Source organism: Grampus griseus (genome assembly GCF_964374135.1).
Source record: "Grampus griseus genome assembly, chromosome: 3".
NCBI lineage: Eukaryota > Metazoa > Chordata > Mammalia > Artiodactyla > Delphinidae > Grampus > Grampus griseus.
Window position 1 is genome coordinate 42,334,934 of NC_139019.1, and position 27,429 is coordinate 42,362,362.

A 27,429-nucleotide genomic window follows, 5' to 3' on the forward strand; every position below is an offset into this window, starting at 1 on the left:
ATACTCTCTTTCCTTCTATACATTGATATTTCCATACAGATATGACTAAAAAGAAGGTTGTTTAGTTTACTGATACATACATGCCTGAGAAATACAGATCAACCTGAATAAATGAATCTTTTTGAAAGCATAAAGGCTTATCCCGTGATGTTTAACAATTAGGCTACACAGAAGAAGCCATTCTCTCAAAGTATAAAGCAGGTTTTACCAGGTACTGAGTACCACAGCCAGTCAGTCTAGTTACAATGGTTTTTCACTATTACAGAAGGCACACCCTCAAACTTCAGCTTTATTTACCTGCATGTGAGCTGCATTACAAAAAGAAAAGGAGGGAATTCCCTGGGGGCACAGTGGTTAAGAATCAGCCTGCCACTGCAGGCGACATGGGTTCGAGCCCTGGTCCAGGAAGATCCCACATGCCTCAGAGCAACTAAGCCCGTGTGCCACAACTACTGAGCCTGCACTCTAGAGCCAGTGAGCCACAACTACTGAGCCCGTGCGTCTAGAGCCCGAGCTCCACAACAAGAGAAGACACTGCAGTGAGAAGCCCGCATAGCACAAAGAAGAGTAGCCCCTGCTCACTGCAACTAGAGAAAGCCCGCATGCAGCAACAAAGACCCAACGCAGCCATAAATAAATAAATAAATATAGAGAGAAAAGGAAAATTATTTCTCCCACTCGACCAAACATATTGCAATTAAACATCTAAGCAATATAAGCTGCCATAATCCAAACAGAAACAACTTTGAATATCTGATTCACAAAGCCAGAGATCAGTCACTAGGAATTGATCAGGAACACTGAGTTTATTCTTAAATAATTTAAATAAAAGCCAGAAAAAAAGTAAATCTCTCGAAGAAGCCAATAGTTTCTATACTGTATTATCATAAACAGACCAGCTCACTGTGCACAATCTTAAATTCACCCTACAGGGTGAATATCAGCTCTCACAGCCTGAAACGTCAGGCAAGGCTGTGTTCCCATATACAGGTGATATAAAGTAGTGGTTCTCAAAGTGTGGTCCCAAGATCAACACAGCAGCAGCATCTGGGAACCTGTTAGAAATACAAATTTTCAGACCCTACCCCAAACCTTCTGAATCAAACACTTGGAGATGAAGCCCCAGAAATCTGTTTTAACAAACCTTCCAGGTTATTCTAATGAACCACTAATGTGTGAGAGCCACTGATTCTCTAAAGAGAATCTCGACCTCCGAAGGGAGCTACAGTTCTGAACTATCTGGGATAGTTAGTAATTTTTTTTCAAAATCTGAGAGCAATGCTATTCTCATTGGCACAAGCAATGGCAGCTGGAAGTCCTACTGTTACAGTTATAAGCCCCTTTTATTTCAAAGTAAATTCAAAGGTATTGATTTTAAACAATGAATACGACTCTCTGGATATTACAATTATTCCATTCTAGTCCATTATGTTCTCACTTCTATGTTAGGACCCAATGGTCACCACAAAAGAAGCCCAGTGAAAGTCCTGCAACATCAGTGATATTAGACAGCACAAAAGTGTACACATGCGCAAGAAGGGAGGAGGGAGAAAGAGAAAAAGAAATAAGAGAACAAATGGGGAAAAAATCAAGACCAAAAACCAAAGTTGCAAGAGGGTACTCTCATCCTAAGATGTAACTCTGACTCATTTATAGTCAACAAAAATGACTCATTTTGGATGCCTATGTTCTCTTCTCTCCATCAAACATTATAATTTTATAATTAAAAACTTACAGGGGGCAGGCCATGGAGATAAATAAAAGAGCAGATTACACCATACTCCTAATAAACTTATAGACAATTCTAGACTGAAATGTTTTTGCATTCTTGGCATCCTGACTTTAAAATTCAAAAGAAAAGGAATAGGAAAGTCTGTATCCAACCAAACTATGCTCCACAATAGAACAGCAACACAAAGCCACATGTACCGATGTTATACAGCTCTGAAACCAGCAACAACTAATTCATTCTGGAAACGCTGATAGAAATCACATTTTTCTCATAAGATACAGTCTTCTTCAAATTTCATTTCTATGTTTGATTTTCCTTTATCCTTGTTTCAGAACCCCAAAACTTACTAACAGATGTTCTTCATTGGAAACTATAGATAATAATTATTTGTGGGACGTCCCTGGTGGTGCAGTGGTTAAGAATCCGCCTGCCAATGCAGGGGACATGGGTTCGAGCCCTGGTCCAGGAAGATCCGACATGCCGCGGAGCAACTAAGCCCGTGCACCACAACCACTGAGTCTGCGCTCTAGAGCCCATGGGCCACAACTACTGAGACCACGGGGCACAACTACTGAAGTCCGTGCTCCTAGAGCCCATGCTCCGCAACAAGAGAAGTCACCACAATGAGAAGCCCGCGCACTGCAATGAAGAGTAGCCCCCACTTGCCACAACTAGAGAAAGTCCGCGCACAGCAATGAAGACCCAACACAGCCAACGACAAATAAATAAATAAATAAATAGAAAAAAGAGTGATGGGAAGTCTTTGAAGGGTTTAAAAAAAATAAAATAATTATTTGCAATATACATAGCTTTGCAATTTGAGTTATCCAGATATTCATACTGCTTTGGGAGAGATTGTTTTCCTGACCCTTACATAGGACTTTAAGTGGAAAGCTGCTTGTGGGTTGATGTAGAAATGTGAGATGATGATGGGTAAAAAACCCAAGTGTACTTCAGCCAAAAGTACAATGAGAGTCATAGTACACGTTGGACAATTTGGGTACACTAGGAAGAGATAGAGAGGATGACATATATGGACTGAAAAATGTAATTCTTTTAATACCATTTTAACTAAATTATATTACTTCAAATTTTGTCCAAATGGCTTGTATAAGAAAGAAAAAATCTCTCAATAAGATAGGTCACAAAAAAAGTTTGAGTTAAGATTTATGTACCTGAACCAGAAAAACAATACATGTGTAAAGAATTTGTGTCCTTTAAGAAGCATTTACAAAAACATTTTCTGGAGTTGAGGTAAACCCTCATCACCATAGTGACTTTCTTAAATTCCCTGGCTGAGAGAAAACATTCGAGTTTTCCTGTCTATTTTCTGTTGGTTAATGTAGGAAACATATTCTTAAAGACACGGGCATAGTGCTTGATGAAAAAGTACTGAACTAAGACTAGAATGGTGAAACCTATAAAGAAGCTCAACAAACTCTGAGTAGTACAAATATAAAGACAGAACCATACCTAGACACATCAGAGTAAAATTAACAAAAGCAGTATAAGAGAAAATAATACATCACATAAAGGGGAACAAGAATACAACTAACAGATTATTTCTCATCAGAAACGATAGAAACCAGAAGACTGTGCAATGACATATTCCAAAATTTGGAAAGGAAAATACCAAAGAATTTTATATCCAGCAAAATTATTCTTGAAAAATTAAAGCAAAGAAAAGGTATTTCCAGACAAAAAAAAAAGCTGAGAATTAGTTGCTAGCAAACCTGAGCCACAAAAATACTAAAGAAACTTCTTCAGCCTGAGGGAAATTACACCAGATGGTAACTGGAATTCCAAACCCTCCACTGGGCACTCTGGAAATCCAGTTCTATAAACAAAGAAACCTGTATTTTCCTGTATCTTTAACACTCTTCACTGAAGATTCACTACATCTCCTAATCATTAAAGAGACTTTCAGTTAATTTCTTCTATTAATTTCTTTAAACGTGACTGTTTAAAACAAAAATTACAACACAATTTTGTTGAGTTTATAATGTATACAGATTTAATATATATGACAATAATAAACCAAAGTGTGTGGAGGTTGGGGGCACAGAGCTATACTGTATACAAAGGGCTAATTTTGCCATAAGAAAGTCAGCATTGTTTAGACGAACCAAGATGGCAGAGTAGAAGGACGTGCTCTCACTCCCTCTTGTGACAACAGCAAAATCACAACTAGCTGCTGGACAATCATCGACAGGAAGACACTGGAACTCACCAAAAAAGATACCCTACATCCAAAGACAAAGGAGAAGCCACAATGAGACGGTAGAAGGGGCGCAATCACAGTAAAATCAAATCCCATAACTGCTGGGTGGGTGACTCACAGACTGGAGAACACTTATACCACAGAAGTCCACCCACTGGAGTGAAGGTTCTGAGCCCCAGGTCAGGCTTCCCAACCTGCGGGTCCGGCAACAGGAGGAGGAATTCCTAGAGAACCAGACTTTGAAGGCTACTGGGATTTGACTGCAGGACTTTGACAGAACTGGGGGAAACAGAGACTCCACTCTTGGAGGGCACGCACAAAGTGGTATGTGCATCAGGACACAGGGGAAGGAGCAGTGACCCCAAGGGAGATTGAACCAGACCTTCCTGCTAGTGTTGGAGGGTCTCCTGCGGAGGCGGGGGGGGGGGGGCTGTGGCTCACCATGGGGACAAGGACACTGGCAGCAGAAGTTCTCCTTGGCGTGAGCCCTCCCAGGGTCCGCCATTAGCCCCACCAAAGACCCAAGGTAGGCTCCAGTGTTGGAAGTCTCAGGCCAAACAACCAACAGGGAGGGAACGCAGCCCCACCCATCAGCAGTCAAGCAGATTAAAGTTTTACTGAGCTCTGCCCACCAGAGCAACAGTCAGCTCTACCCAGCACCAGTCCCTCCCATCGGGAAACTTGCACAAGCCTCTTAGATAGCCTCCTCCACCACAGGGCACAGAGCAGAATCAAGAAGAACTACAATCCTGCAGCCTGTGGAACAAAAACCACATTCACAGAAAGACAGACAAGATGAAAAGGCAGAGGGCTATGTACCAGATGAAGGAACAAGATAAAACCCCAGAAAAACAACTAAATGAAGTGGAGGTAAGCAACCTTCCAGAAAAAGAATTCAGAATAATGATAGCAAAGATGATCCAGGACCTCGGACAAAGAATGGAGGCAAAGATTGAGAAGATGCAAGAAATGTGCAACAAAGACCTAGAAGAATTAAAGAACAAATAAACAGAGATGAACAATACAATAACTGAAATGAAAACTACACTAGAAGGAATCAATAGCAAAATAAGTGAGGCAGAAGAACTGATAAGTGACCTGGAAGACAGAATGGTGGAATTCACTGCTGCGGAACAGAATAAAGAAAAAAGAGTGAAAAGAAATGAAGGCAGCCTAACAGACTTCTGGGACAACATTAAACACAACAAAATTCGCATTATAGGGGACCCAGAAGGAGAAGAGAGAGAGAAAGGACCAGAGAAAATATGTGAAGAGATTATAGTCGAAAACTTCCCAAACATGGGAAAGGAAATAGCCACCCAGGTCCAGGAGGCGCAGAGAGTCCCATACAGGAAAACCCAAGGAGAAACACGCCGAGACACATAGTAATCAAATTGGCAAAAATTAAAGACAAAGAAACATTATTAAAAGCAGCAAGGGAAAAATGACAAATAATATACAAGGGAACTCCCACAAGACTAACAGCTGATTTCTCAGCAGAAAGTCTACAAGCCAGAAGGGAGTGGCATGATATACTTAAAGTGATGAAAGGGAAGAAATTACAACCAAGATTACTCTACCAGGCAAGGATCTCATTCAGATTCGATGGACAAATCCAAAGCTTTACAGACAAGCAAAAGCTAAGAGAATTCAGCACCACCAAACCAGCTCTACAACAAATGCTAAAGGAACTTCTCTAAGTGGGAAACACAAGAGAAGAAAAGGAACTAGGAAAACAAACTCAAAACATTAAGAAAATGGTCATAGGAACATACATATGGATAATTACCCTAAACGTGAATGGGTTAAATTTTCCAACCAAAAGACACAGGCTTGCTGAATGGATACAAAAACAAGACCCATATATATACTATCTACAAGAGACCCACTTCAGACTTAGGGACACATACAGACTGCAAGTGAGGGGATGGAAAAAGGTATTCCATGCAAATGGAAATCAAAAGAAAGCTGGAGTAGCAATTCTCATAACAGACAAAATAGACTTTAAAACAAAGACTATTACAAGAGACAAAGAAAGACACTACATAATGATAAAGGGATCGATCCAAGAAGAAGATATAACAACTGTAAATATTTATGCACCCAACATAGGAGCACCTCAATACATAAGGCAAATACTAACAGCCATAAAAGGGGAAATCGACAGTAACACATTCATAGTAGGAGACTTTAACACCCCACTTTCACCAAAGGACAGATCATCCAAAATGAAAATAAATAAGGAAACACAAGCTTTAAATGATACATTAAACAAGATGGACTTAATTGATATTTATAGGACATTCCATCCAAAAACAACAGACTACACATTTTTCTCAAGTGCTCATGGAACATTCTCCAGGATAGATCATATCTTGGGTCAAAAATCAAGCCTTGGTAAATTTAAGAAAATTGAAATTGTATCAACTATCTTTTCCGACCACAACGCTATGAGACTAGATATCAATTACAGGAAAAGATCTGAAAAAATACAAACACATGACGGCTAAACAATACAATACTTAATAACGAAGTGATCACTGAAGAAATCAAAGAGGAATCAAAAAACACCTAGAAACAAATGACAATGGAGACACGAGAACCCAAAATCTATGGGATGCAGCAAAAGCAGTTCTAAGAGGGAAGTTTATAGCAATAAAATCCTACCTTAAGAAAAGGAAACATCTCGAATAAACAACCTAACCTTGCACCTAAAGCAATTAGAGAAAGAACAAAAAAACCCGAAACTTAGCAGAAGGAAAGAAATCATAAAGATCAGATAAGAAATAAATGAAAAAGAAATGAAGGAAATGATAGCAAACATCAATAAAACTAAAAGCTGGTTCTTTGAGAAGATAAACAAAATGGATAAACCGTTAGCCAGATTCATCAAGAAAAAGAGGGAGAAGACTCAAATCAATAGAATTAGAAATAAAAAGGAGAAGTAACAATGGACACTGCATAAGTACAAAGGATCATGAGAGATTACTACAAGCAACTCTATGCCAATAAAATGGACAACCTGGAAGAATTGGACAAATTCTTAGAAATGCACAATCTGCCAAGACTGAATCAGGAAGAAATAGAAAATATGAACAGACCAATCACAAGCACTGAAATTGAAACTGTGATTAAAAATCTTCCAACAAACAAAAGCCCGGGACCAGATGGCTTCACAGGCGAATTCTATCAAACATTTAGAGAAGAGCTATCACCTATCCTTCTCAAACTCTTCCAAAATATAGCAGACGAAAGAAAACTCCCAAACTCATTCTACGAGGCCACCATCACCCGGATACCAAAACCAGACAAGGATATCACAAAGAAAGAAAACTACACGCCAATATCACTGATGAACATAGAGACAAAAATCCTCAACAAAATACTAGCAAACAGAATCCAACAGCACATTAAAAGGATCATACACCATGATCAAGTGGGGTTTAATCCAGGAATGCAAGGATCCTTCAATATACGCAAATCAATCAACATGATACACCATATGTACAAATTGAAGGAGAAAAACCATATGATCATCTCAATAGATGCAGAGAAAGCTTTCGACAAAATTCAACACCGATTTACGATTAAAACCCTGTAGAAAGTAGGCACAGTGGGAACTTTCCTCAACATAATAAAAGCCATATATGACAAACCCACAGCCAATATTGTCCTCAATGGTGAAAAACTGAAACCATTTCCACTAAGATCAGGAACAAGACAAGGTTGCCCACTCTCACCACTCTTATTCAACATCGTTTTGGAAGTTTTAGCCACAGCAATCAGAGAAGAAAAGGAAATAAAAGGAATCCAAATCGGAAAAGAAGAAGTAAAGCTGTCACTGTTTGCAGATGACATGATCCTATACATAGAGAATCCTAAAGACGCTACCAGAAAACTACTAGAGCTAATCAATGAATTTGGTGAAGTGGCAGGATAGAAAATTAATGCACAGAAATCTCTGGAATTCCTATATACTAATGATGAAAAATCTGAATGTGAAAACAAGAAAACACTCCCATTTACCATTGCAACAAAAAGAATAAAATATCTAGGAATAAACCTACCTAAGGAGACAAAAGACCTGTATGCAGAAAATTATAAGAAACTGATGAAAGAAATTAAAGATGATACAAATAGATGGAGAGATATACCATGTTCTTGGATTGGAAGAATCAACATTGTGAAAATGACTCTACTACCCAAAGCAATCTATAGATTCAATGCAATCCCTATCAAACTACCACTGGCATTTTTCACAGAACTAGAACAAAAAATTTCACAGTTTGTATGGAAACACAAAAGACCCCGAATAGCCAAAGCAATCTTGAGAACGAAAAAAGGAGCTGGAGGATTCAGGCTCCCTGACTTCAGACTATACTACAAAGCTACAGTAATCAAGACAGTATGGTACTGGCACAAAAACAGAAAGATCAATGGAACAGGATAGAAAGCCCAGAGATAAACCCACGCACATATGGTCAACTAATCTATATGACAAAGGAGGCAAGGATATACAATGGAGAAAAGACAGTCTCTTCAAAAAGTGGTGCTGGGAAAACTGGACAGGTACATGTAAAAGTATGAGATTAGATCACTCCCTAACACCATATACAAAAATAAGCTCAAAATGGATTAAAGACCTAAATGTAAGGTGAGAAACTATCAAACTCTTAGAGGAAAACATAGGCAGAACACTCTATGACATAAATCACAGCAAGATCCTTTCTGACCCACCTCCTAGAGTAATGGAAATAAAAACAAAAATAAACAAATGGGACCTAATGAAACTTCAAAGCTTTTGCACAGCAAAGGAAAACATAAACAAGACCAAAAGACAACCCTCAGAATGGGAGAAAATATTTGCAAATGAAGCAACCAACAAAGGATTAATCTCCAAAATTTACAAGCAGCTCATACAGCTCAATAACAAAAAAACAAACAACCCAATCCAAAAATGGGCAGAAGACCTAAATAGACATTTCTCCAAAGAAAATATACAGACTGCCAACAAACACATGAAAGAATGCTCAACATCATTAATCATTAGAGAAATGCAAATCAAAACTACAATGAGATATCATCTCAACCAGTCAGAATGGCCATCATCAAAAAATCTAGAAACAATAAATGCTGGAGAGGGTGTGGAGAAAAGGGAACCCTCTTGCACTGCTGGTGGGAATGTGAATTGGTTCAGCCACTATGGAGAACAGTATGGAGGTTCCTTAAGAAACTACAAATAGAACTACCATATGACCCAGCAATCCCACTACTGGGCATATACCCTGAGAAAACCGAAATTCAAAAAGAGTCATGTACCAAAATGTTCATTGCAGCTCTATTTACAATAGCCCGGAGATGGAAACAACCTAAGTGCCCATCATCGGATGAATGGATAAAGAAGATGTGGCACATATATACAATGGAATATTACTCAGCCATAAAAAGAAACGAAATTGAGCTATTTGTAATGAGGTGGATAGACCTAGAGTCTGTCATACACAGTGAAGTAAGTCAGAAAGAAAAAGACAAATACCGTATGCTAACACATATATATGGAATTTAAGAAAAAAAAATGTCATGAAGAGCCTAGGGGTAAGGCAGGAATAAAGACGCAGATCTCCTAGAGAACGGACTTGAGTATATGGGGAGGGGGAGGGGTGAGCTGTGACGGGGCGAGAGAGAGTCATGGACATGTACACACTAACAAACGTAGTAAGGTAGATAGCTAGTGGGAAGCAGCTGCATGGCACAGGGATATTGGCTCGGTGCTTTGTGACAGCCTGGAGGGATGGGATAGGGAGGGTGGGAGGGAGGGAGACCCAAGAGGGAAGAGATATGGGAACATGTGTATATGTATAACTGATTCACTTTGTTATAAAGCAGAAACTAACACACCATTGTAAAGCAATTATACCCCAATAAAGATGTTAAAAAAAAAAAAAAAAAAAAAAAAGAGTCATGTACCAAAATGTTCATTGCAGCTCTATTTACAATAGCCCGGAGATGGAAACAACCTAAGTGCCCATCATCGGATGAATGGATAAAGAAAATGTGGTACATATATACAATGGAATATTACTCAGCCATAAAAAGAAACGAAATTGAGCTATTTGTAATGAGGTGGATAGACCTAGAGTCTGTCATACACAGTGAAGTAAGTCAGAAAGAAAAAGACAAATACCGTATGCTAACACATATATATGGAATTTAAGAAAAAAAATGTCATGAAGAACCTAGGGGTAAGGCAGGAATAAAGACGCAGACCTACTAGAGAACGGACTTGAGGTTATGGGGAGGGGGAAGGGTGAGCTGTGACAGGGCGAGAGAGAGTCATGGACATATACACACTAACAAACGTAGTAAGGTAGATAGCTAGTGGGAAGCAGCCGCATGGCACAGGGATATTGGCTCAGTGCTTTGTGACAGCCTGGAGGGGTGGGATAGGGAGGGTGGGAGGGAGGGAGACGCAACAGGGAAGACATATGGGAACATATGTATATGTATAACTGATTCACTTTGTTATAAAGCAGAAACTAACACACCATTGTAAAGCAATTATACCCCAATAAAGATGTTAAAAAAAAAAAATCTTCCAACAAACAAAAGTCCAGGACCAGATGGCTTCACAGGTGAATTCTATCAAACATTCAGAGAAGAGCTAACACCCATCCTTCTCAAACTCTTGCAAAAATTTGCAGAGAAGGAACATTCCCAAACTCATTCTTGAGGCCACATCACCCTGATACAAAACCAAAGATACTACAAAAAAAGAAAATTACAGGACAATATCACTGATGAATATAGATGCAAAAATCCTGAACAAAATACTAGCAAACAGATTCCAACAGCACATTAAAAGGAGCACACACCATGATCAAGTGGGATTTATCCCAGGGATGCAAGGATTCTTCAATATATGCAAATCAATCAATGTGATACACCATATTAACAAACTGAAGAATAAAAACCATATGATCATCTCAATACATGCAGAAAAAGCTTTTGACAAAATTCAACACCCATTTATGATAAAAACTCTCCAGAAGTGGGCAAAGAGGGAACCTACCTCAACATAATAAAGGCCATATTCGACAAACCCACAGCAAACATCATTCTCCATGGAGAAAAACTGAAAGCATTTCCTCTAAGATCAGGAACAAGACAAGGATGTCCACTCTCACCACTATTATTCAACATAGTTTTGGAAGTCCTAGCCATGGCAATCAGATAACAAAAGGAAATAAAAGGAATACAAATTGGAAAAGAAGAAGTAAAACTGTCACTGTTTGCAGATGACATGATACTATACATAGAGAATTCTAAAGATGCCACCAAAAAACTACTAATCAATGAATTTGGTAAAGTTGCAGGATACAAAATTAATGCACAGAAATCTCTTGCATGCCTAAATACTAATGATGAAAAATCTGAAAGAGAAATTAAGGAAACACTCCCATTTACCATTGCAACAAAAAGAATAAAACACCTAGGGATAAACCTACCTAGGGAGACAAAGAACTGTATGCAGAAAACTATAAGACACTGATGAAAGAAATTAAAGATGATACCAACAGATGGAGATATATACCATGTTCTTGTATTAGAAGAATCAATATTGTGAAAATGACTATACCACCCAAAGCAATCTACAGATTCAATGCTATCCCTATCAAATAACCAATGGCATTTTTTAGGGAACTAGAACAAAAAATCTTAAAATTTGTATGGAGACATAAAAGACCCTGAACAGCCAAAGCAGTCTTGAGGGAAAAAAACGGAGCTGGAGGAATTAGACTCCCTGACTTGAGACTATACTATAAAGCTACAGTAGTCAGGACAATATGGTAGTGGCACAAAAACAGAAAGATAGATCAACGGAAGAAAACAGACAGCCCAGAGATCAACCCACGCACCTATGGTCAACTAATCTATATGACAAAGGAGGCAAGGATATACAATGGAGAAAAGACAGTCTCTTCAATAAGTGGTGCTGGGAAAACTGGACAGCTACATGTAAAAGAATGAAATTAGAACATTCTCTAACACCATACACAAAAATAAACTCAAAATGGATTCGGGACCTAAATGTAAGACCAGACACTATAAAACTCTTAGAGGAAAACATAGGAAGAACACTCTTTGACATAAATCACAGCAAGATCTTTTTTGATCCACCTCCTAGAGTAATGGAAATAAAAACAAAAATAAACAAATGGGACCTAATGAAAGTTAAAAGTTTTTGCACAGCAAAGGAAACTGTAAACAAGACAAAAAGACAACCCTCAGAATGGGAGAAAATATTTGCAAACAAATCAACAGACAAAAGATTAATCTGCAAAATATATGAACAGGTCATGCAGCTCAATATTAAAGAAATAAACAACCCAATCCAAAAATGGGGAGAAGACCTAAATAGACATTTCTCCAAAGAAGAGATACAGATGGCCAAGAAGCACATGAAAAGCTGCTCAACATCACTAATTATTAGAGAAATGCAAATCAAGACTACAATGAGGTATCACCTCACACCAGTTAGAATGGGCATCATCAGAAAACCTACAAACAACAAATGCTGGAGAGGGTGTGGAGAAAAGGGAACCCTCTTACACTGTTGGTGGGAATGTAAATTGATACAGCCACTATGGAGAACACTATGGAGGTTCCTTAAAAAACTAAAAATAGAATTACCATATGATCCAGCAATTCCACTACTGGGCATGTACCCAGAGAAAACCATAATTCAAAAAGACACATGCACCCCAATGTTCATTGCAGCACTATTTACAATAGCCAGGTCATGGAAGCAACCTAAATGCCCATCGACAGACGAATGGATAAAGAAGTTGTGGTACATGTATACAATGGAACATTACTCAGCCATAAAAAGGAATGAAATTGAGTCATTTGTTGAGATGTGGATGGATCTAGAGACTGTCATACAGAGTGAAGTAAGTCAGAAAGAGAAAAACAAATATCGTATATTAACGCATTTATGTGGAACCTAGAAAAATGGTACAGATGAACCAGTGTGCAGGGCAGAAGTTGAGACACAGATGTAGAGAACATATGGACATTCTCAAGCGTGTGGACACCAAGGGGGGTAAGCCGCGGGGGAGTGGGGATGGTGGTGTGCTGAATTGGGCGATTGGGATTGACATGTATACACTGATGTGTATAAAACTGATGACTAATAAGAACCTGCTGTATAAAAAAATAAAATTTTAAAAAATTTTTAAAAAGCATTAACTTGAAGTAAATTATGACAAAAAGATGTAATCACTACAGAAACACCAAAAAATAACCAAAAACTTAGACTAAATGTCAGAATACTTAAAATTTACACTAAAAAATATTTGTGTAATACAAAGGAAAGCAGTATAAGAAGAATAGAAATCAAGAGATGAAAAAAAAGAAATTACACTTGAAACTAATATGTTAAAATACATTACATGTCAATTATTCCTCAATTTAAAAAAAAAGACAGCAAGATGAGACAAATAGAAAACACAGAGCAAAATGGCGGACCTAAATCCACAATGGATAATTACAATAATGTGAATTAATTAAACACTCTAATCAAAAAGCAGGGATTTTTTACACTAGATTAAAAAGTATAAACAAGACCTGACCTACATACTTTAAATATCCAACAAACGCACTTTATATTCCAAGATTCAAATGAACTAAAAGTTTTACTTATGGAAAATATATACTATCCATGCAATAAAACATGAGAGTACGAGAGTGGCTATATATTATTATCAGACAAAACAGACTTAAGGTAAAGGATATTTCTAGAAACAAAGAGAGACAGTTCATATATATACTAATATGTATAAAATGGATAACTAATAAGAACCTGCTGTATAAAAAAATAAATAAAATTCAAAAAAAAGAGAGTTCATACAGAAAAGGGTACCTACAGCTGGAAAAAAGAACATTTAGAAATGTTATACAACAAAGAGCAGAATCACAAAATAAATGAAACAAAAGCTAACAGAAAGGAAAGAACAAAAACAATCAACAGTTATAGAGATTTCAAACTCCTAAGAATAACTGACAAAACATCTTTGTAGAAAATTCATACAGATATAGATTATTTGAATAACACTATCAATCAACTTGACCAAATTTACATCTATAGAACATTCCACCCCCAAAACAGCAGAATACACATTCTCTTCAAATGCATATGGTATATTCTCAAGGACAGATCATATGCTGGGCAATGAAATGAACCTCAATACATTTAAAAGCATTCTAATCATACAAAGTATGTTCTATGATTACAATGTAATTTAACCACAAATAAATTACAGAAAGATAAATAACCCATTGATCAAAGAGGAAAACACAAGGGAAATTAGAAAATATTTTTAAATGAAAATGAAGATACAATATATCAAAATTTGTGACATAATTAATGATCTAGGTTTCTACCTTATGAAACTACAAAAGAGAGCTAATAAAACTGAAAGCATGCAGAAGTAAATAAAATAGCAGAAATAAAGGAAATTGAATATAGAAAAACAATAAAGTCAATGACCCCAAAAGAAACCAATGAAACTAATAAAAAGATTAATAAAATTGAAAGCTTCGTGCCAGACCACTCCAGAAAAAAGAGATTAAGACACAAATTATCAATGGCAGGAATGTAAGAGGGGCTTGCTCTACACTTCTTACAAACAATAAAAGGACAGTAAGGAGACACTGTGAACAACTTGATGTCAATAAATTTGATAATTTAGATAAATAGACAAATCCTTAAAAGGCAAATGACAAAAGCTCATATAAGAAAGAGATAACCAGGACTTCCCTGGTGGTGCAGTGATTAAGAATCCGCCTGCCAATGCAGGGGATATGGGTTCAAGCCCTGGTCTGGGAAGATCCCACATACCGCAGAGCAACTAAGCCCGTGCGCCACAACTGAGCCTGCGCTCTAGAGCTTGTGAGCCACAACTACTGAGTCCGCGTGCCACAACTACTGAAGCCTGTGTGCCTAGAGCTGTGCTCTGCAACAAGAGAAGCCAACACAATGAGAAGCCCGTGCACCACAGTGAACAGCAGCCCCCACTCACCGCAACTAGAGAAAGCCTGCGCACAGCAACAAACACCCAATGCAGCCAAAACCAAATAAATAAATTTTAAAAAAAAAGAAAGGAATAACCTGATAATCCTACATCCATTTTTTTAAAAAACATTCCTACAAAGAAAACTCCAAGTCTAAATGTATTTACTGGCAAATTCTATCAAACCTTAATACCAAACACTGATATCAAATCTAGGCAACAACTTTAAAAGAAAACTATAGACAAATAACACTCATGAACACAGAAGAAAAAATCATTAACAAAACATTAGCAAATTGAATCCACTTAATATAAAAAGATTTTATATACCATGACCAAGTGGAGTTTATTCCCAGGAATGAAAAGTTGCTTTAATATTCCAAAATTAAAGGCATACATTGTATTGAGAGAATAAAGAAGGAAAACAATATGACCTTCTCAACAGCCATAGAAAAAGCATCTGACAAACCACACACTTTCGACAAAAATCTAATAAAGGACATCTACAGAAAACACATAGGTAATATATTTAATGGTGAAACACTGAATGCTTTCTACCTAAGGTCAGGAATAAAACAAGCATTATCTGCTCTCCCCACTTCTTTCAACATTGTATTAGCAGTCTTAGCCAGTATAATACAGCAAGGAAAAGAAATAAAAGGCAATATAGAAGGGAAAAAAAGAAGTATAACTCTCTTTATTCACAGACAGTATGAAGAGGAACAGAGAAAATCTTGGAGAACCTATAAAAGAAGTTACTCCAACTAATAAGTTACATTAACAAGGTTATAGGATAAAAAGCCAAATAAAACCATATAAAAAAACCAACTTTTTGTTTGTTTGGTTTATTTCTAAACATAACAACTAGAAATCAATTTAAAAATTTTTTAAAAACCCTTTCGTAATAGCATCAAGAAATATTAAAGGGTTTCCCTGGTGGCACAGTGGTTGAAAGTCCACCTGCCGATGCAGGGGACACGGGTTCATGCTCCAGTCCAGGAAGATCCCACATGCCGCGGAGCGGCTGGGCCCGTGAGCCATGGGCGCTGAGCCTGCACGTCGGGAGCCTGTGCTCCGCAATGGGAGAGGCCACAACAGTGAGAGGCCCCGCGTACAGCAAAAAAAAAAAAAAAAAAAAAAATTAAAAACTCAGTGATATATTTAACAAAATGTGTGCACGACATGGACACCAAAATCTAAAAACTATTGCTAAGAGAAACTAAAGAACATCAAATAAATGGAAAGATATACCATACTCATGGATTAGAGGACTTAATATCAAAATGGCAGTTCTTCACAAACTGATCAACAAATTAGAAGCAATCTCTATCAAAATAAGCTTTCTCTTCTCCAGCCAAGCCACTAATTATCCCTTCCAACCCAACTCCTCCACTGTACATTCTGGAATTCCAATTCTATGGTTAAAATCCTCTGTATTTCCCTGTGTCTTCAAACTCTTCACTGAAACTTCACATCTCCTAGTTATTAAACTAAAGAGCCTTTCCCTAGGACACTGCTTGGCCCTGTATTACTATCAAAGCAGAGAATGAGATATCTACATCCCACACCTTAAGAGTCCAGTGTTGGTCTTGATTATCTTCATCACTCCTCAAAGCCATTTCTGGACCATTCTTTCCCTCTTATAAAAAATGCTTGCTTACCTATGCTCAAATCAACAATACCACCTTCCACTATCTACTTCTCAACCAGTTAGCACTTAAGTCACTTTCCCCCCTTCATTAAGACTTTACACCCATATCAGTCCTCATATCATCACCTCAGAGCTTGCCATTCAACAGCCTGTCTATTCTTTGGCCTTGTTATCAACAGGGAGATTCTATTCCATTGTCAACATTGTTTAATGTAAGTCTTCCCTGCTAGACTAAGCTCCATGAAGATAGAAACCAGAGCTGTCTTGTTCACTGCTGAATGCCAAATACATATAGCATAATGCATACTCTTAAATAAGGTGTTTTTCATCCCCACTAAATGCAAATACCGATGGGTACTAGCAGGCCTCTGTGACTTACAAAAGAACTAACAAGGATAATAAAGTGTCTGGGAATCATATATTAAAAAAAAAAAAAATCAGAGGATGTTTTTCTGAGAGAAAGTATTTGTTGGATGAATAAATAAAGGAAAATGGTAACAGCTATCTTAAAATACAAGAAGGTCAAACATATAGAAAAGACTGACAATTCTGAGACTTGGGATGAGGAATTGGCTCTGCTACTAATTAGTGGCTTTATTTAATGTTATTGGCCCTCTGTCTGCTCATCTATAAATTAAAGGCATTAGACCTTCTGGGTTCCAAACATTCTCTTTCATTCATGTCTAACAGTGCTCCTGATGTAGAAAGTAGCCCAACAAGTGTATTATAAGAAAGCAACCTGAGGACCTAGAGCTATCAAAATATGAATGAAGTTACCTTACAAAAAAATACTCCAGGAATACTAAGAGATCTAGCAGAGCTTCATACCTGGTTGGACTAGATCAGAAGTAAGCAAACTATAACCCACAGGGCAGCCACTGTTTATGTAATAAATAAAGTTTCACTGGGACACAGCTACACCCACTTGTTCAAGGACTGTCTGTGACTGCTTTTTCCTGCTACAAAGGCAGAGTTGGATACTAGTCAACATACGGTCCACAAAGCCTAAAATATTTATTATCTGGCACCTTAAGAAAAAGTTTGCTGACCCTTGTCTGTATGATCTAAAAGGTTCATTTTATATTATTATACACTGAAGATGAAAAGAGTTGCATTAAAATGCTCTTAAATGGAGTATAGGGATAAAACAGGAAAAAAGAGTAAGTAGAGAAAATAGATCAAACATGATCTCAGTTCACCTCCTGCTGATTACACTAGCTTCTCTCTGAATTAGTGGATGACTCATCTTCCAATCACTGAAACCTTCTATTCCAAGAATACACAAGATAAAACAAGCATTAAAAATTTAACACGCACCTGCCCTCCTTCACTTTTTGTGCATTCCCTCGACATATGTAGTTTTCAATGTAGCCATCACTGCAGTTGATTTTTGACCAGTCTGGGTCACAAACATCCAAGAAGTGAGGCCGCAGTCTGCCTATCGAATACTTGGCAATATCAGTCAGGGACTGACTAGCAGCTGCACCAAATAAAAATGTTCCAATGGCTTTGTAAATAGTGGCTATGTAGTTATTCCTGATAAAGGAATTCGAGTGCAAGAGGTTAAAGTAAACAGATAGGGTTTCTCCAACAATCATCTGAAAAAAAAAACAGAAAAATAATGTTAAAGCAGCAATCAGGCACTTTAAACAAAGTAAAAAATAGAAAAGAAAATGGTAAATCACAATAAAATATTTGTTTTAAAAATACCTCCCCCTTTTTTCCTTTTCAAATGGAGAACAGGATATCTAATTCTAGACCACAAAAAAAGGTGTCAGAGCAATTGATACTTTGCTTACAGAGCAATGGCAAAGCCAAAATAATTTCAAAGTCTACCTTGGAACAATAAAACCTTATTTCTTTACTTGTATTCAAATAAACTAAGCCTTAATAAGTAGACAATGATGTATCATGGAGGATAAAAAACATGGTTTTTCAAAGAATACAAACTTCCCAATTAGAATATCCCTTACATAAGTACTTTTATCTGACAGAATCTGCATTTGCATCAAACATTCCTTTGAATCAAAAATATTCATCATGTTAAAAAGGGTAAAACAGTCCCACAGAGAGGAAAAAGCCAATATAATAAAAGCAGGGATCAAACACAGAGGTCAAAGGGTACAGAGGGCAGAGATCAGCTGTCAAGGCCTCCCAGTCCTGCCTCTCCCGGAGACATTTAGGGCTGGATTCCTTAACAAGTCTCATTAAAAGACCAAACACACACTTGATGCTCTCCTTCTCCAACACAACATTTCAAATGATTCCTTCCTCTTTTAATTTTCACTGACTTTTGTAAAATGGGAGTCAGAGACTTCCCAGATTCTATTAGAGTGTGTGTGTGAGCACGCACCAGTGTAATTAAAGGCATAAAAAGGTTTTCAAATACTTCCCAAGTTCACAGGCCAATATCCTGAGAAATTTGAAAAAATACTGAATGGCAACATTACAAAAAATTTAAATTGCTGATAAAATAAGCCACACTCTAGCTACCTGAGACCAAAATAAACACTTAAAAAAAATTCTGCTTGCTAATTTATGTTGGAGGTGGATATAAATCACAAAGTTTCACTTAAGAGTTTCACTGCTTCGTCTTAAATTTACATAAACAATTTTACAAAGCATTCAAACATTTCTATTAGTGACGACTAATTATCTTCAGGGTGAGCCTTACCACAGATGAAATAAATGGTTGCCTCCTGAAAGGGATTTCAAGAACCTGATATCAAAAATTTTTTTCCTCATCTGGCTCAAAGGCTCCTAGAATTCCATAATTAGAATGTCATAACTTTGACAACTAGACTATGAACTCTACAAAAGCAAGAATGAATTTTTAGTTCAACAGAAAGCTAGTACCACCATAGTGACCTAAAACAGAGCTGGTGGTCAGTAAATTTCAATTCGCCTCTTGGGGAAAAGGTAAACACCCTTAATTTAAACATGTTAAACCCCACAGAAATATATTCCTCATTATAATCCTTAATGTGAATGACTTAATCAAACCTTTGCTGAGAACAGGCCTCACAGGAGAGGAAAACCACACGCACTTCTGGGGATACCATACCTCCCCAACTGTGCTTAGGGTTCTCCCCGGCGATTGCCCTAGAGGCCTTGAATTAAAGTATATTACAGTCTCCTCAGGCTGTTAAGGTGTTCCAGCAACTGCCTTGATAGATTAGCAGCAAGAAAGGATATCTCTAATGTTTTGCTATGAAGTTGATCTTTGATAATTTGAAATATATACCAAATATATTAGTCAACCACAATTTGAGCAGTCAAAACTTCCACTTCTCAGCTATCAGCTCTTCTTGTGTAAGCACTCAACTACTTTCCAAAAACAAGTACTGGTCTCTGTGAGTCTTCCTAGTCATAATGATCATTGTTTAGGGCCACCCAAACCCTGGTTCCTGCCACTGATGACCAAAAATATGTTCACTAGGAACATTCAGGGCACTGGGCACAGATTAAAAGTTGATCTACAGAAGTGGTATATGCTGAAACTTAGCCCTTAATTCTGGGAAAGGGTGTGAGGGGTTCTAAAGCCAACAAATGCTAGGTCGACTTACATCATTTTTTTATTATATAAAAAATAGACAGTAGAGATGTCCTAAATTAATTCTTCTAAATTAAATGCAGGGATGTGTCTGTGCATTGCACTACACATGCAAGACACATTTTCATTTCATTTTAATACCTTATCTTGCCCTTTGAGCCATTTATACCAACTCAGCCTCTGGTGAAGTCCACGCTTAAATTAACTGTGCCCTAATCTTAGAGCTGAGATTACTGGTCACGCATTATTTACTACTCCAAATAAAGACAGGATAAATTATTAAAGAACTAAAGATGATGTTTGGGGAGTAAAACAGAATACTTTGAAGATCAAAGCTAATAATTATCTAAATCAGCGTGATTCAACCATTTAAAACCTATGTACCAGAGTATTTTCTCACCATCTTCTTTATATCTCCACCAACCAAGATAATTTTATACATCTCTACACTGTCACTACAGTTATGTGTCTTCCACTCAGGACCCACCTTCCTAAAGAACAGTCTAAAATCATTGGCGTACTTCCACTCCTTCCTAAATATGTCTAAATACCTCCATTCCCTTTATTCTACTGAATATCTCTCCAAAAAAGTCAAAACAGATTTTTACCAACCCAAATCTTAACTTCTCAGTAGTATAAAACATCACTGACTATTTTGCCCTTATTGAAATTCTCCCTTGGCTTCTGAGAAACTATATTAATTCTGATTCTCTATCGGGCTCCCTCAATCACTCATGTATGTGTGGATCATTTGCAAGTCAAATCAAAGGCCTGGTATGAAGTCCCAATCACAGTCCTGATTTTTTTTTAAAAGAAATAATTTACTTTCTAGAAATTAAATTAAACATATACAAGTCTAACCAAGTGCTGCCTGAAAGAAGCTGAGTTAGTGAATAAACTGAAATTATTTTAAATTAGTATATAAAACCACTGCCCTAAGCAGTGTTTGTCTCTGTTGATACAGTTGATATGAAAAAAGTACTTTTACAGCACCTTTAAACAGTCTGCTCTTTTTAAGGAAAACTACACTCAACTTACTTGCTGTTTTACAAAGATAACTTTCTCACAGGTGATGGTGAAATAATCAAAACTTCCAAGTTAATAAAATACAAATAACAAGTTTTGCTAACTGAGTGTCTGTCACGTTCTGCGCTAGCTGTGCAGGCTACACAGCACCCTGTCCTGTTGCAGGCCTCTGGTCTGTAGCAGATTTCTGTAGTTTTGCTTATGCAGCATCCTTCTTACTGAGATACAAACAAAAGTAGAATTGAAAGACAAGTACATTTGTAGCAGTGTTTGAGTACTTGAATCTTGTCTGAAATCAGCTACTATTTGCAGAAGAGTCCTACTAAAATTTTTATATTTAAAGAGCTATTCTCTCAGAAACACATACTTTATTTTTATTTATTTATTTATTTATTTAGGCTGCATCGGGTCTTCATTGCTGTGCACCAGCTTTCTCTAGTTGTGGCGAGCGGGGGCTACTCTTCATTGTGGTGCGTGGGCTTCTCATTGCAGTGGCTTCTCTTGTTGCAGATCATGGGCTCTAGGCACATGGGCTTCAGTAGTTGTGGCACTCAGGCTCAGTAGCTGTGGCTCGCGGATTCTAGAGCGCAGGTTCAGTAGTTGTGGCGCACGGGCTTAGTTGCTCCGCGGCATGTGGGATCTTCCTGGACCAGGGCTCGAACCCGTGTCACCTGCACAGGCAGGCGGATTCTTAACTACTGCGCCACTAGGGAAGTCCCAGAAACATACACTTTAAAAAAAAGACCCTGATACTCATACTCCCTCTTTAATGGAAGGATCATAGGCTTGGCTTTCTTTCTTTTAATAGTAAAAACTCAGTGTAAAGATCTGTCTAGATTAAACAAACCACTGATTTCTTAAAACTTCACTATACTGTAGGAGAGTCACCAACATTACGGCAAAATCTCTCAAGTTTCATTCCAGCACCTAGGACATGTCAGGGTCCATGGCAACAGTGAGGATACCAAGATGAACAAGGCACCACCTCTACCTTCAAGGAGCTCAGAGTCTTGCAAAACAAACATTTGTATAGCAGAGGTTTTCTTTTATTAATTATACACCACAAATTATGAGTTGATTAACTTTTAGTGCTAACAAGGAGCTGTGATCATTCTGCAATAAGACATTAAATTTCTAAATCAAGAAGATTTGTTTTGTTTTTTAATAAACTCCAGAACAGACAAGCTAGATATGCTATTATCTTTTTGGTCTATCTCCTGGATGAGACCATATTTTCTGCTTGTAACACAAATCTTATTTCTAAAGTTACAAGTTATGGAGCATAAAACTAATTAAAGTCATAGAATCCGAGTCACGCGATTATAAAAATCATGTAGTCTAATTACTTGATATCTTCTCCCCAGAGCACATTCCCTAAGCATTCCCACCTGAAATCCTAGAAAACAATAATTACTACAGTGTTTTAGTACCAGTAAAAATTCTTTGTCGTGTTCACTTCTAATTATATATAGAATTCAGGCTCTTCTATTTCTGCCGTTATCTAAAAATTCTTTAAAGTAAACTAAACATGGGTTAAATGAAGTCTTAACACCTGTTAAGACTTTTCTAGAACTCAGTAACTAGAAAGTCAGTTCATATGCACAGTCTCAATAAATTATAAAATAATATCCTAGGTAAAAAGTATGCTAGAAATACACTGATACAATAGTCATCTATTGCATTATTACTGAAACAATAGCAAATTAGAGCTCTAAAAAAAATCACAGTGACTTAGAAAGGTTAGCATAAAACCTACACATGTTCAGTAAGGTTCTTCTGATTATACATTGTTGCTCTTTTGGCCCCACTTAAAATAGCTGAGATTATTTTGATCAAATAACATTAAAGGTTAAAAAAACACATTGTTTTAGAGGGTTATACATTCAATCATTAACAGGTTAACACAAAACTAAGCCAATTGCCCAAAAGTGATAAACTTGGAAAAGTGGATTTAACTTACAACGATAATACTGAATGGAATGATTATTCCACCTAATAACGGATAAGGTATGGTGTCTTCTTTGTAAGGGTACTTGATGGACTCATCATTACAGAATAATCCTCGTTGGAAAGGGGTATGCCTTGAAGTAAGAATTGCAAAAGGCAATCCAGCTAGCAAAAGGAATAAATGAAAATATCATTAAAAAGGAATATCAAAACTAATTAATGGTGATAATTATCCCAGAGATGTTTAAAAATACATTTGCCACAAAAATAATAAGAGCACATGGAAAAAGGAAATGCAGCAACACATGCAACAGAAGTTAGAAAAATTATAGTTTAGGGTACAGATCTTTTCTCTACAGGAAACAATGCCTCCAAATCCTCTATCAACCAATTTAACCAAGAGCAACTTCTTCCCTTTGTTTCTGCCCAAATACACTAAACTGATTTTAGGGGAAAAAAAATCTCTTCTCATGCTCTTGTTGTCATTTAATCATAGGGTTTTCAACACTATTTTCAAACCACTTTGTCAGGAGCTTTACTTCCAAAAGGTTGCAAACAGCATTTTGACATTCCCCACTTTATCTTGACATTACTACCATATTTGGTCAGGTCACAGTCACTGGCTAAGCTATCAGAGTATCTAAATAAAGTTTATCCACTCATTTCTGTACTGTCTACAGCAAGTTTAGAGCTGCTATGAAAAGGAGTCTAAACTTAAACCAAGCTTCTTAAGAAAAGATGGACAACAGAGTCAAGCACAAAAGCACCTAAAAGAGCTCTCTCTTTTTTTCATCATCAATGTTTTCCCTAAAGATCACGTCTCACACTCATCTCCTCATCTCAAAATGTCTAAACTTTTGTCTAAATGTGAACTTTAAGAATTCAGTCCTCCTTTACTTCATCACTGCACCCAGCATCCTGATTAATACTAACCAGGACTGCTTTCTAAGAGATAGAGTTTAGCAGAAACCCTCAACATGAGTTCTGCTTCAAGACTTTTCCAGGTATGGATGATTCCCTAAGTGACCCATTCTCCCAGCAGTAATACCATAATAACCACTAAGCTAACATACTCACTGTATATTCAGGTTTTCTTTCCATGAAGCTCCAAGTCTTGATGACCATTTACAGTTTCTCATCAACTCTGCTAAGCCCTAAAGGCTCAATGACAACCAAGCTTCTGCCACTCTGCCTGATGCATAGACTACAAGTATCAAATGTGTTCAATCTACAAGGGCCAAATGAAAAGGAGAAGCCCATTACTGGTTCTTTTTATTTACCTTCCTGTTTTTCATTTAGACTCTGAATACATAAACCAAAGTTTATTTTTTTGTGTTAACCAATTAGCCAAGCTGTTAAACCATTAGAAGTCTTTATGATGCAAGCAGTGGCCAAGATGGCAGAGAAGGAAGACCCTGAGCTCACCTCCTTCAACAGGCACAGCAAAATCATGATTATTTACAGAGCAACTATCTATAAGAGTGACCTGAAGATTAGCAGAAAAGATCTTCTACAGCTAAAGCTATAAAGAAGAAACCACAACAAGACAAGTAGAAAGGGTGAAGATGCAGTATCGTCATCACCCATATTCCCAGTGTAGGCAACCCACAAATGGGAGAATAATTACAATTGCAGAGGTTCTCCCCAAGGAGCGAAAGGTCCTAGCTCCACATCAGGCTCCTCAACCCGGGAGTGTACACCAGTAATATGAACCTCCAGACTGTTTGGCTCTGAAAGCCAGTAGGGCTTACTTCTGGGAGAGCCAGAGGGCTGTGGGAAATAAAGACTCCACTCTTAAGAGAGCACAAACAAAATCTCATATGTTTCAAGACCCAGGGCAGAAGCAGTTATTTGAATGGAGCTTGGGTAGGACCCACTTGCTGATCTTGGAGAGACTCCCAGGAGGCAGAAGGCAACTGAAACTCTCTCTGGGAACAATGACACTGGCAGCAGCCATTTTTGGGAAGCTCATCCCACCACCAGGACACTGGTGCTAAGTGCCACTTTAGAATCCTCCCTCTAGCCAGTCAGTGGCAGACCAGCCCTGCCCACCAGACAGCACCAGCCCTGGGATGCCCCAAGCCAGGCAGCTAGGTGGGCAGGAACACAGACCTACCCACCAGCAGGTTGATTGCTGTAGAACCCCCTGAGCCCCCAGCCATCCCAGTACGTGACACCACCCACCATAGGACCCAGGACCCGGACCCACCTACAAGTGGGCCACCACCAGCACTGGGACCCCCGGGAACCACTCACATACACACACACACACACACACACACACACAGCTAGTCGTCTGACCCAGCCCCACCCACCAGTGGGCCAGCACTAGCCCCAGTCCCGGCCTCACACACCAGGGGTCTGGCACCAGCCCTGAGATCTGATGGGCCCCAGCCCCACCCACCTGTGGCAGACACCACCCCCAGAACCCCCAAGGCCCTGCAGCCACAAACTCTGGGCCCAGGCACTGCCCACAGAAGGCCAACACCAGCTCCAGAACTTTCAGGCCCCACAGCCAAAGACCCCAGGAGCTGGTTCTGCCCATCAGCGGGCCGGCACTAGCCCCAGGTCCTCCTGGGCCCCGACTCTGCCCACCAGCAAGCCAACCCAAGCCCCAGGACCACCACAGCCCCCCACAGCAAGTTGTGTAAAGACCCGGCCCACCCACTAGTAGTCTGGCACCACCCCAGACACCCAGGGCCCTGGCCCTGCCCAACAGCAGGCCAACACCAGCTGCAGGACACCTTGGGCCCCTTGGCCAACCAAGTCAGAATCCAGCCAACCACCTGCAGGCCACTACCAGGTTGGGTGGTGGGTGGCCATGCAGCCAGTCAAGCCATGACCCAGCCCCACCCACCACCCAACCCCATCCACCAGCAGTTGGCAGCCTCCACACAAGGCAGGGCCTGGCAACCAACAGGACTGAGGGCCACCAACGTACACCGGTACACCCACAATTGTCAGCCAGCCACAAAAGAAGGACCCATGCAGCCCCTATAGAGGGAACCCATAGAACACAAAGCTCTGGTGACCAGAGAGGAGTATGCTGCTGGGCCACATAGGACATCTCCTACATAAAGCCACTTCTCCAAGATCAGGAAATGTAACCAACCTACCAAATACACAGAAATAAAAACAGCGAATCACGCAAATTGAGGAAACAGAGAAAAACATTCCAAGTAAAGAAACAAGATAAAACCACAGAAGAACTAAAAGTGAAGTGGAGATAAGCAACCTACCTGAAAAAGAGTTTAAGATAATGATCATAAAGATGTTCAAGAACTTGTGAGAAGAATGAATGAACAGTTAGAAAATATAAAGAAGAACCAAACAGCACTGAAAAATGCAATAACTGAAATAAAAAATACTCTAGAAGGAATCAACAGAACATTATATGATACAAAGGAACTGGAAGGCAGAATTGTGTAAATCACTGAAACTGAACAGAAAAAAAAAAAAAAAGAATAAAAACAAATGAGGAGAGTTTGAGAGACTTCTGGGAAAACATCCAGGTCCAGGAAGCACAGAGAGTGTCAAACAGGATCAACCTAAAAAGCAGCCCACCAAGAACATTATAATTAAAATGGCAAGAATTAAAAATAAAGAAACAACATTGAAAGCAGCAAGGTAAAAGCAACAAGTCACCCACAAGGGAACCCCCATAAAGCAACAAGTTACCTACAAAGGAACCCCCATAAAGCTATCAGCTAACTTCTCAGCAGAAATTCTGCAGGCCAGAAGGGAGTGACACAATGTATTTAAAGAGATGAAAAGTAAAAAACTACAACCAAGAATACTCTACCCTACAAGGCTTTCACTCAGATGTGAAAGGGAGATCAAAGTTTTACAAGACAAGCAAAAGCTAAGAGGTCAACACCAGTACAAGCTTGGACTACATAACAAATTTTGGCACAGCCAGCCAGGATCCTTGCTACTCATGGCTAGCCAGCCTGATCAGGGGATTTTCGGGTAAGCCCCTATCAGTTGCCAGGATCACTTGTCCTGAGGACCTTCCCTTCAAAATGGCCCAAAGCCAGAAACTAACACAACAATGAAAAGCAATTATACTCCAATAAAGATATAAAATTTAAAAAAAAATTCCCCAAAGCAGCACCGGCTGCCCCAGTGCTTGGCAGTTGGAAAAAGGAATCAACGTTTGGGAGCAGCTGAAAGGCTCCACACAGTAAGGTTGTTTGGGCAGATAGCTGCAAAGTTGGCTGTGCAGTA

The 27,429-nt window shown here is 38.5% G+C and overlaps 1 protein-coding gene across 2 annotated transcripts in view; it reads right to left on the reverse strand.

Moving 5' to 3' along the window:
- The window catches only part of PLPP1 (phospholipid phosphatase 1), a 120,511-nt gene that overhangs the window by 26,405 nt on the left and 66,677 nt on the right, over window positions 1-27,429 (reverse strand). Inside the window, exons 2-3 of one of the 2 annotated variants that reach the window (XM_082650028.1) lie at window positions 23,216-23,367; window positions 17,994-18,274 (exon numbers count right to left, since the gene is read on the reverse strand). In XM_082650028.1, the coding sequence (XP_082506154.1) occupies window positions 17,994-18,274; window positions 23,216-23,367 (433 nt within the window). The remainder of the gene's footprint in view (window positions 1-17,993; window positions 18,275-23,215; window positions 23,368-27,429) is intronic. The other variant, XM_082650027.1, reaches the window with a different exon arrangement.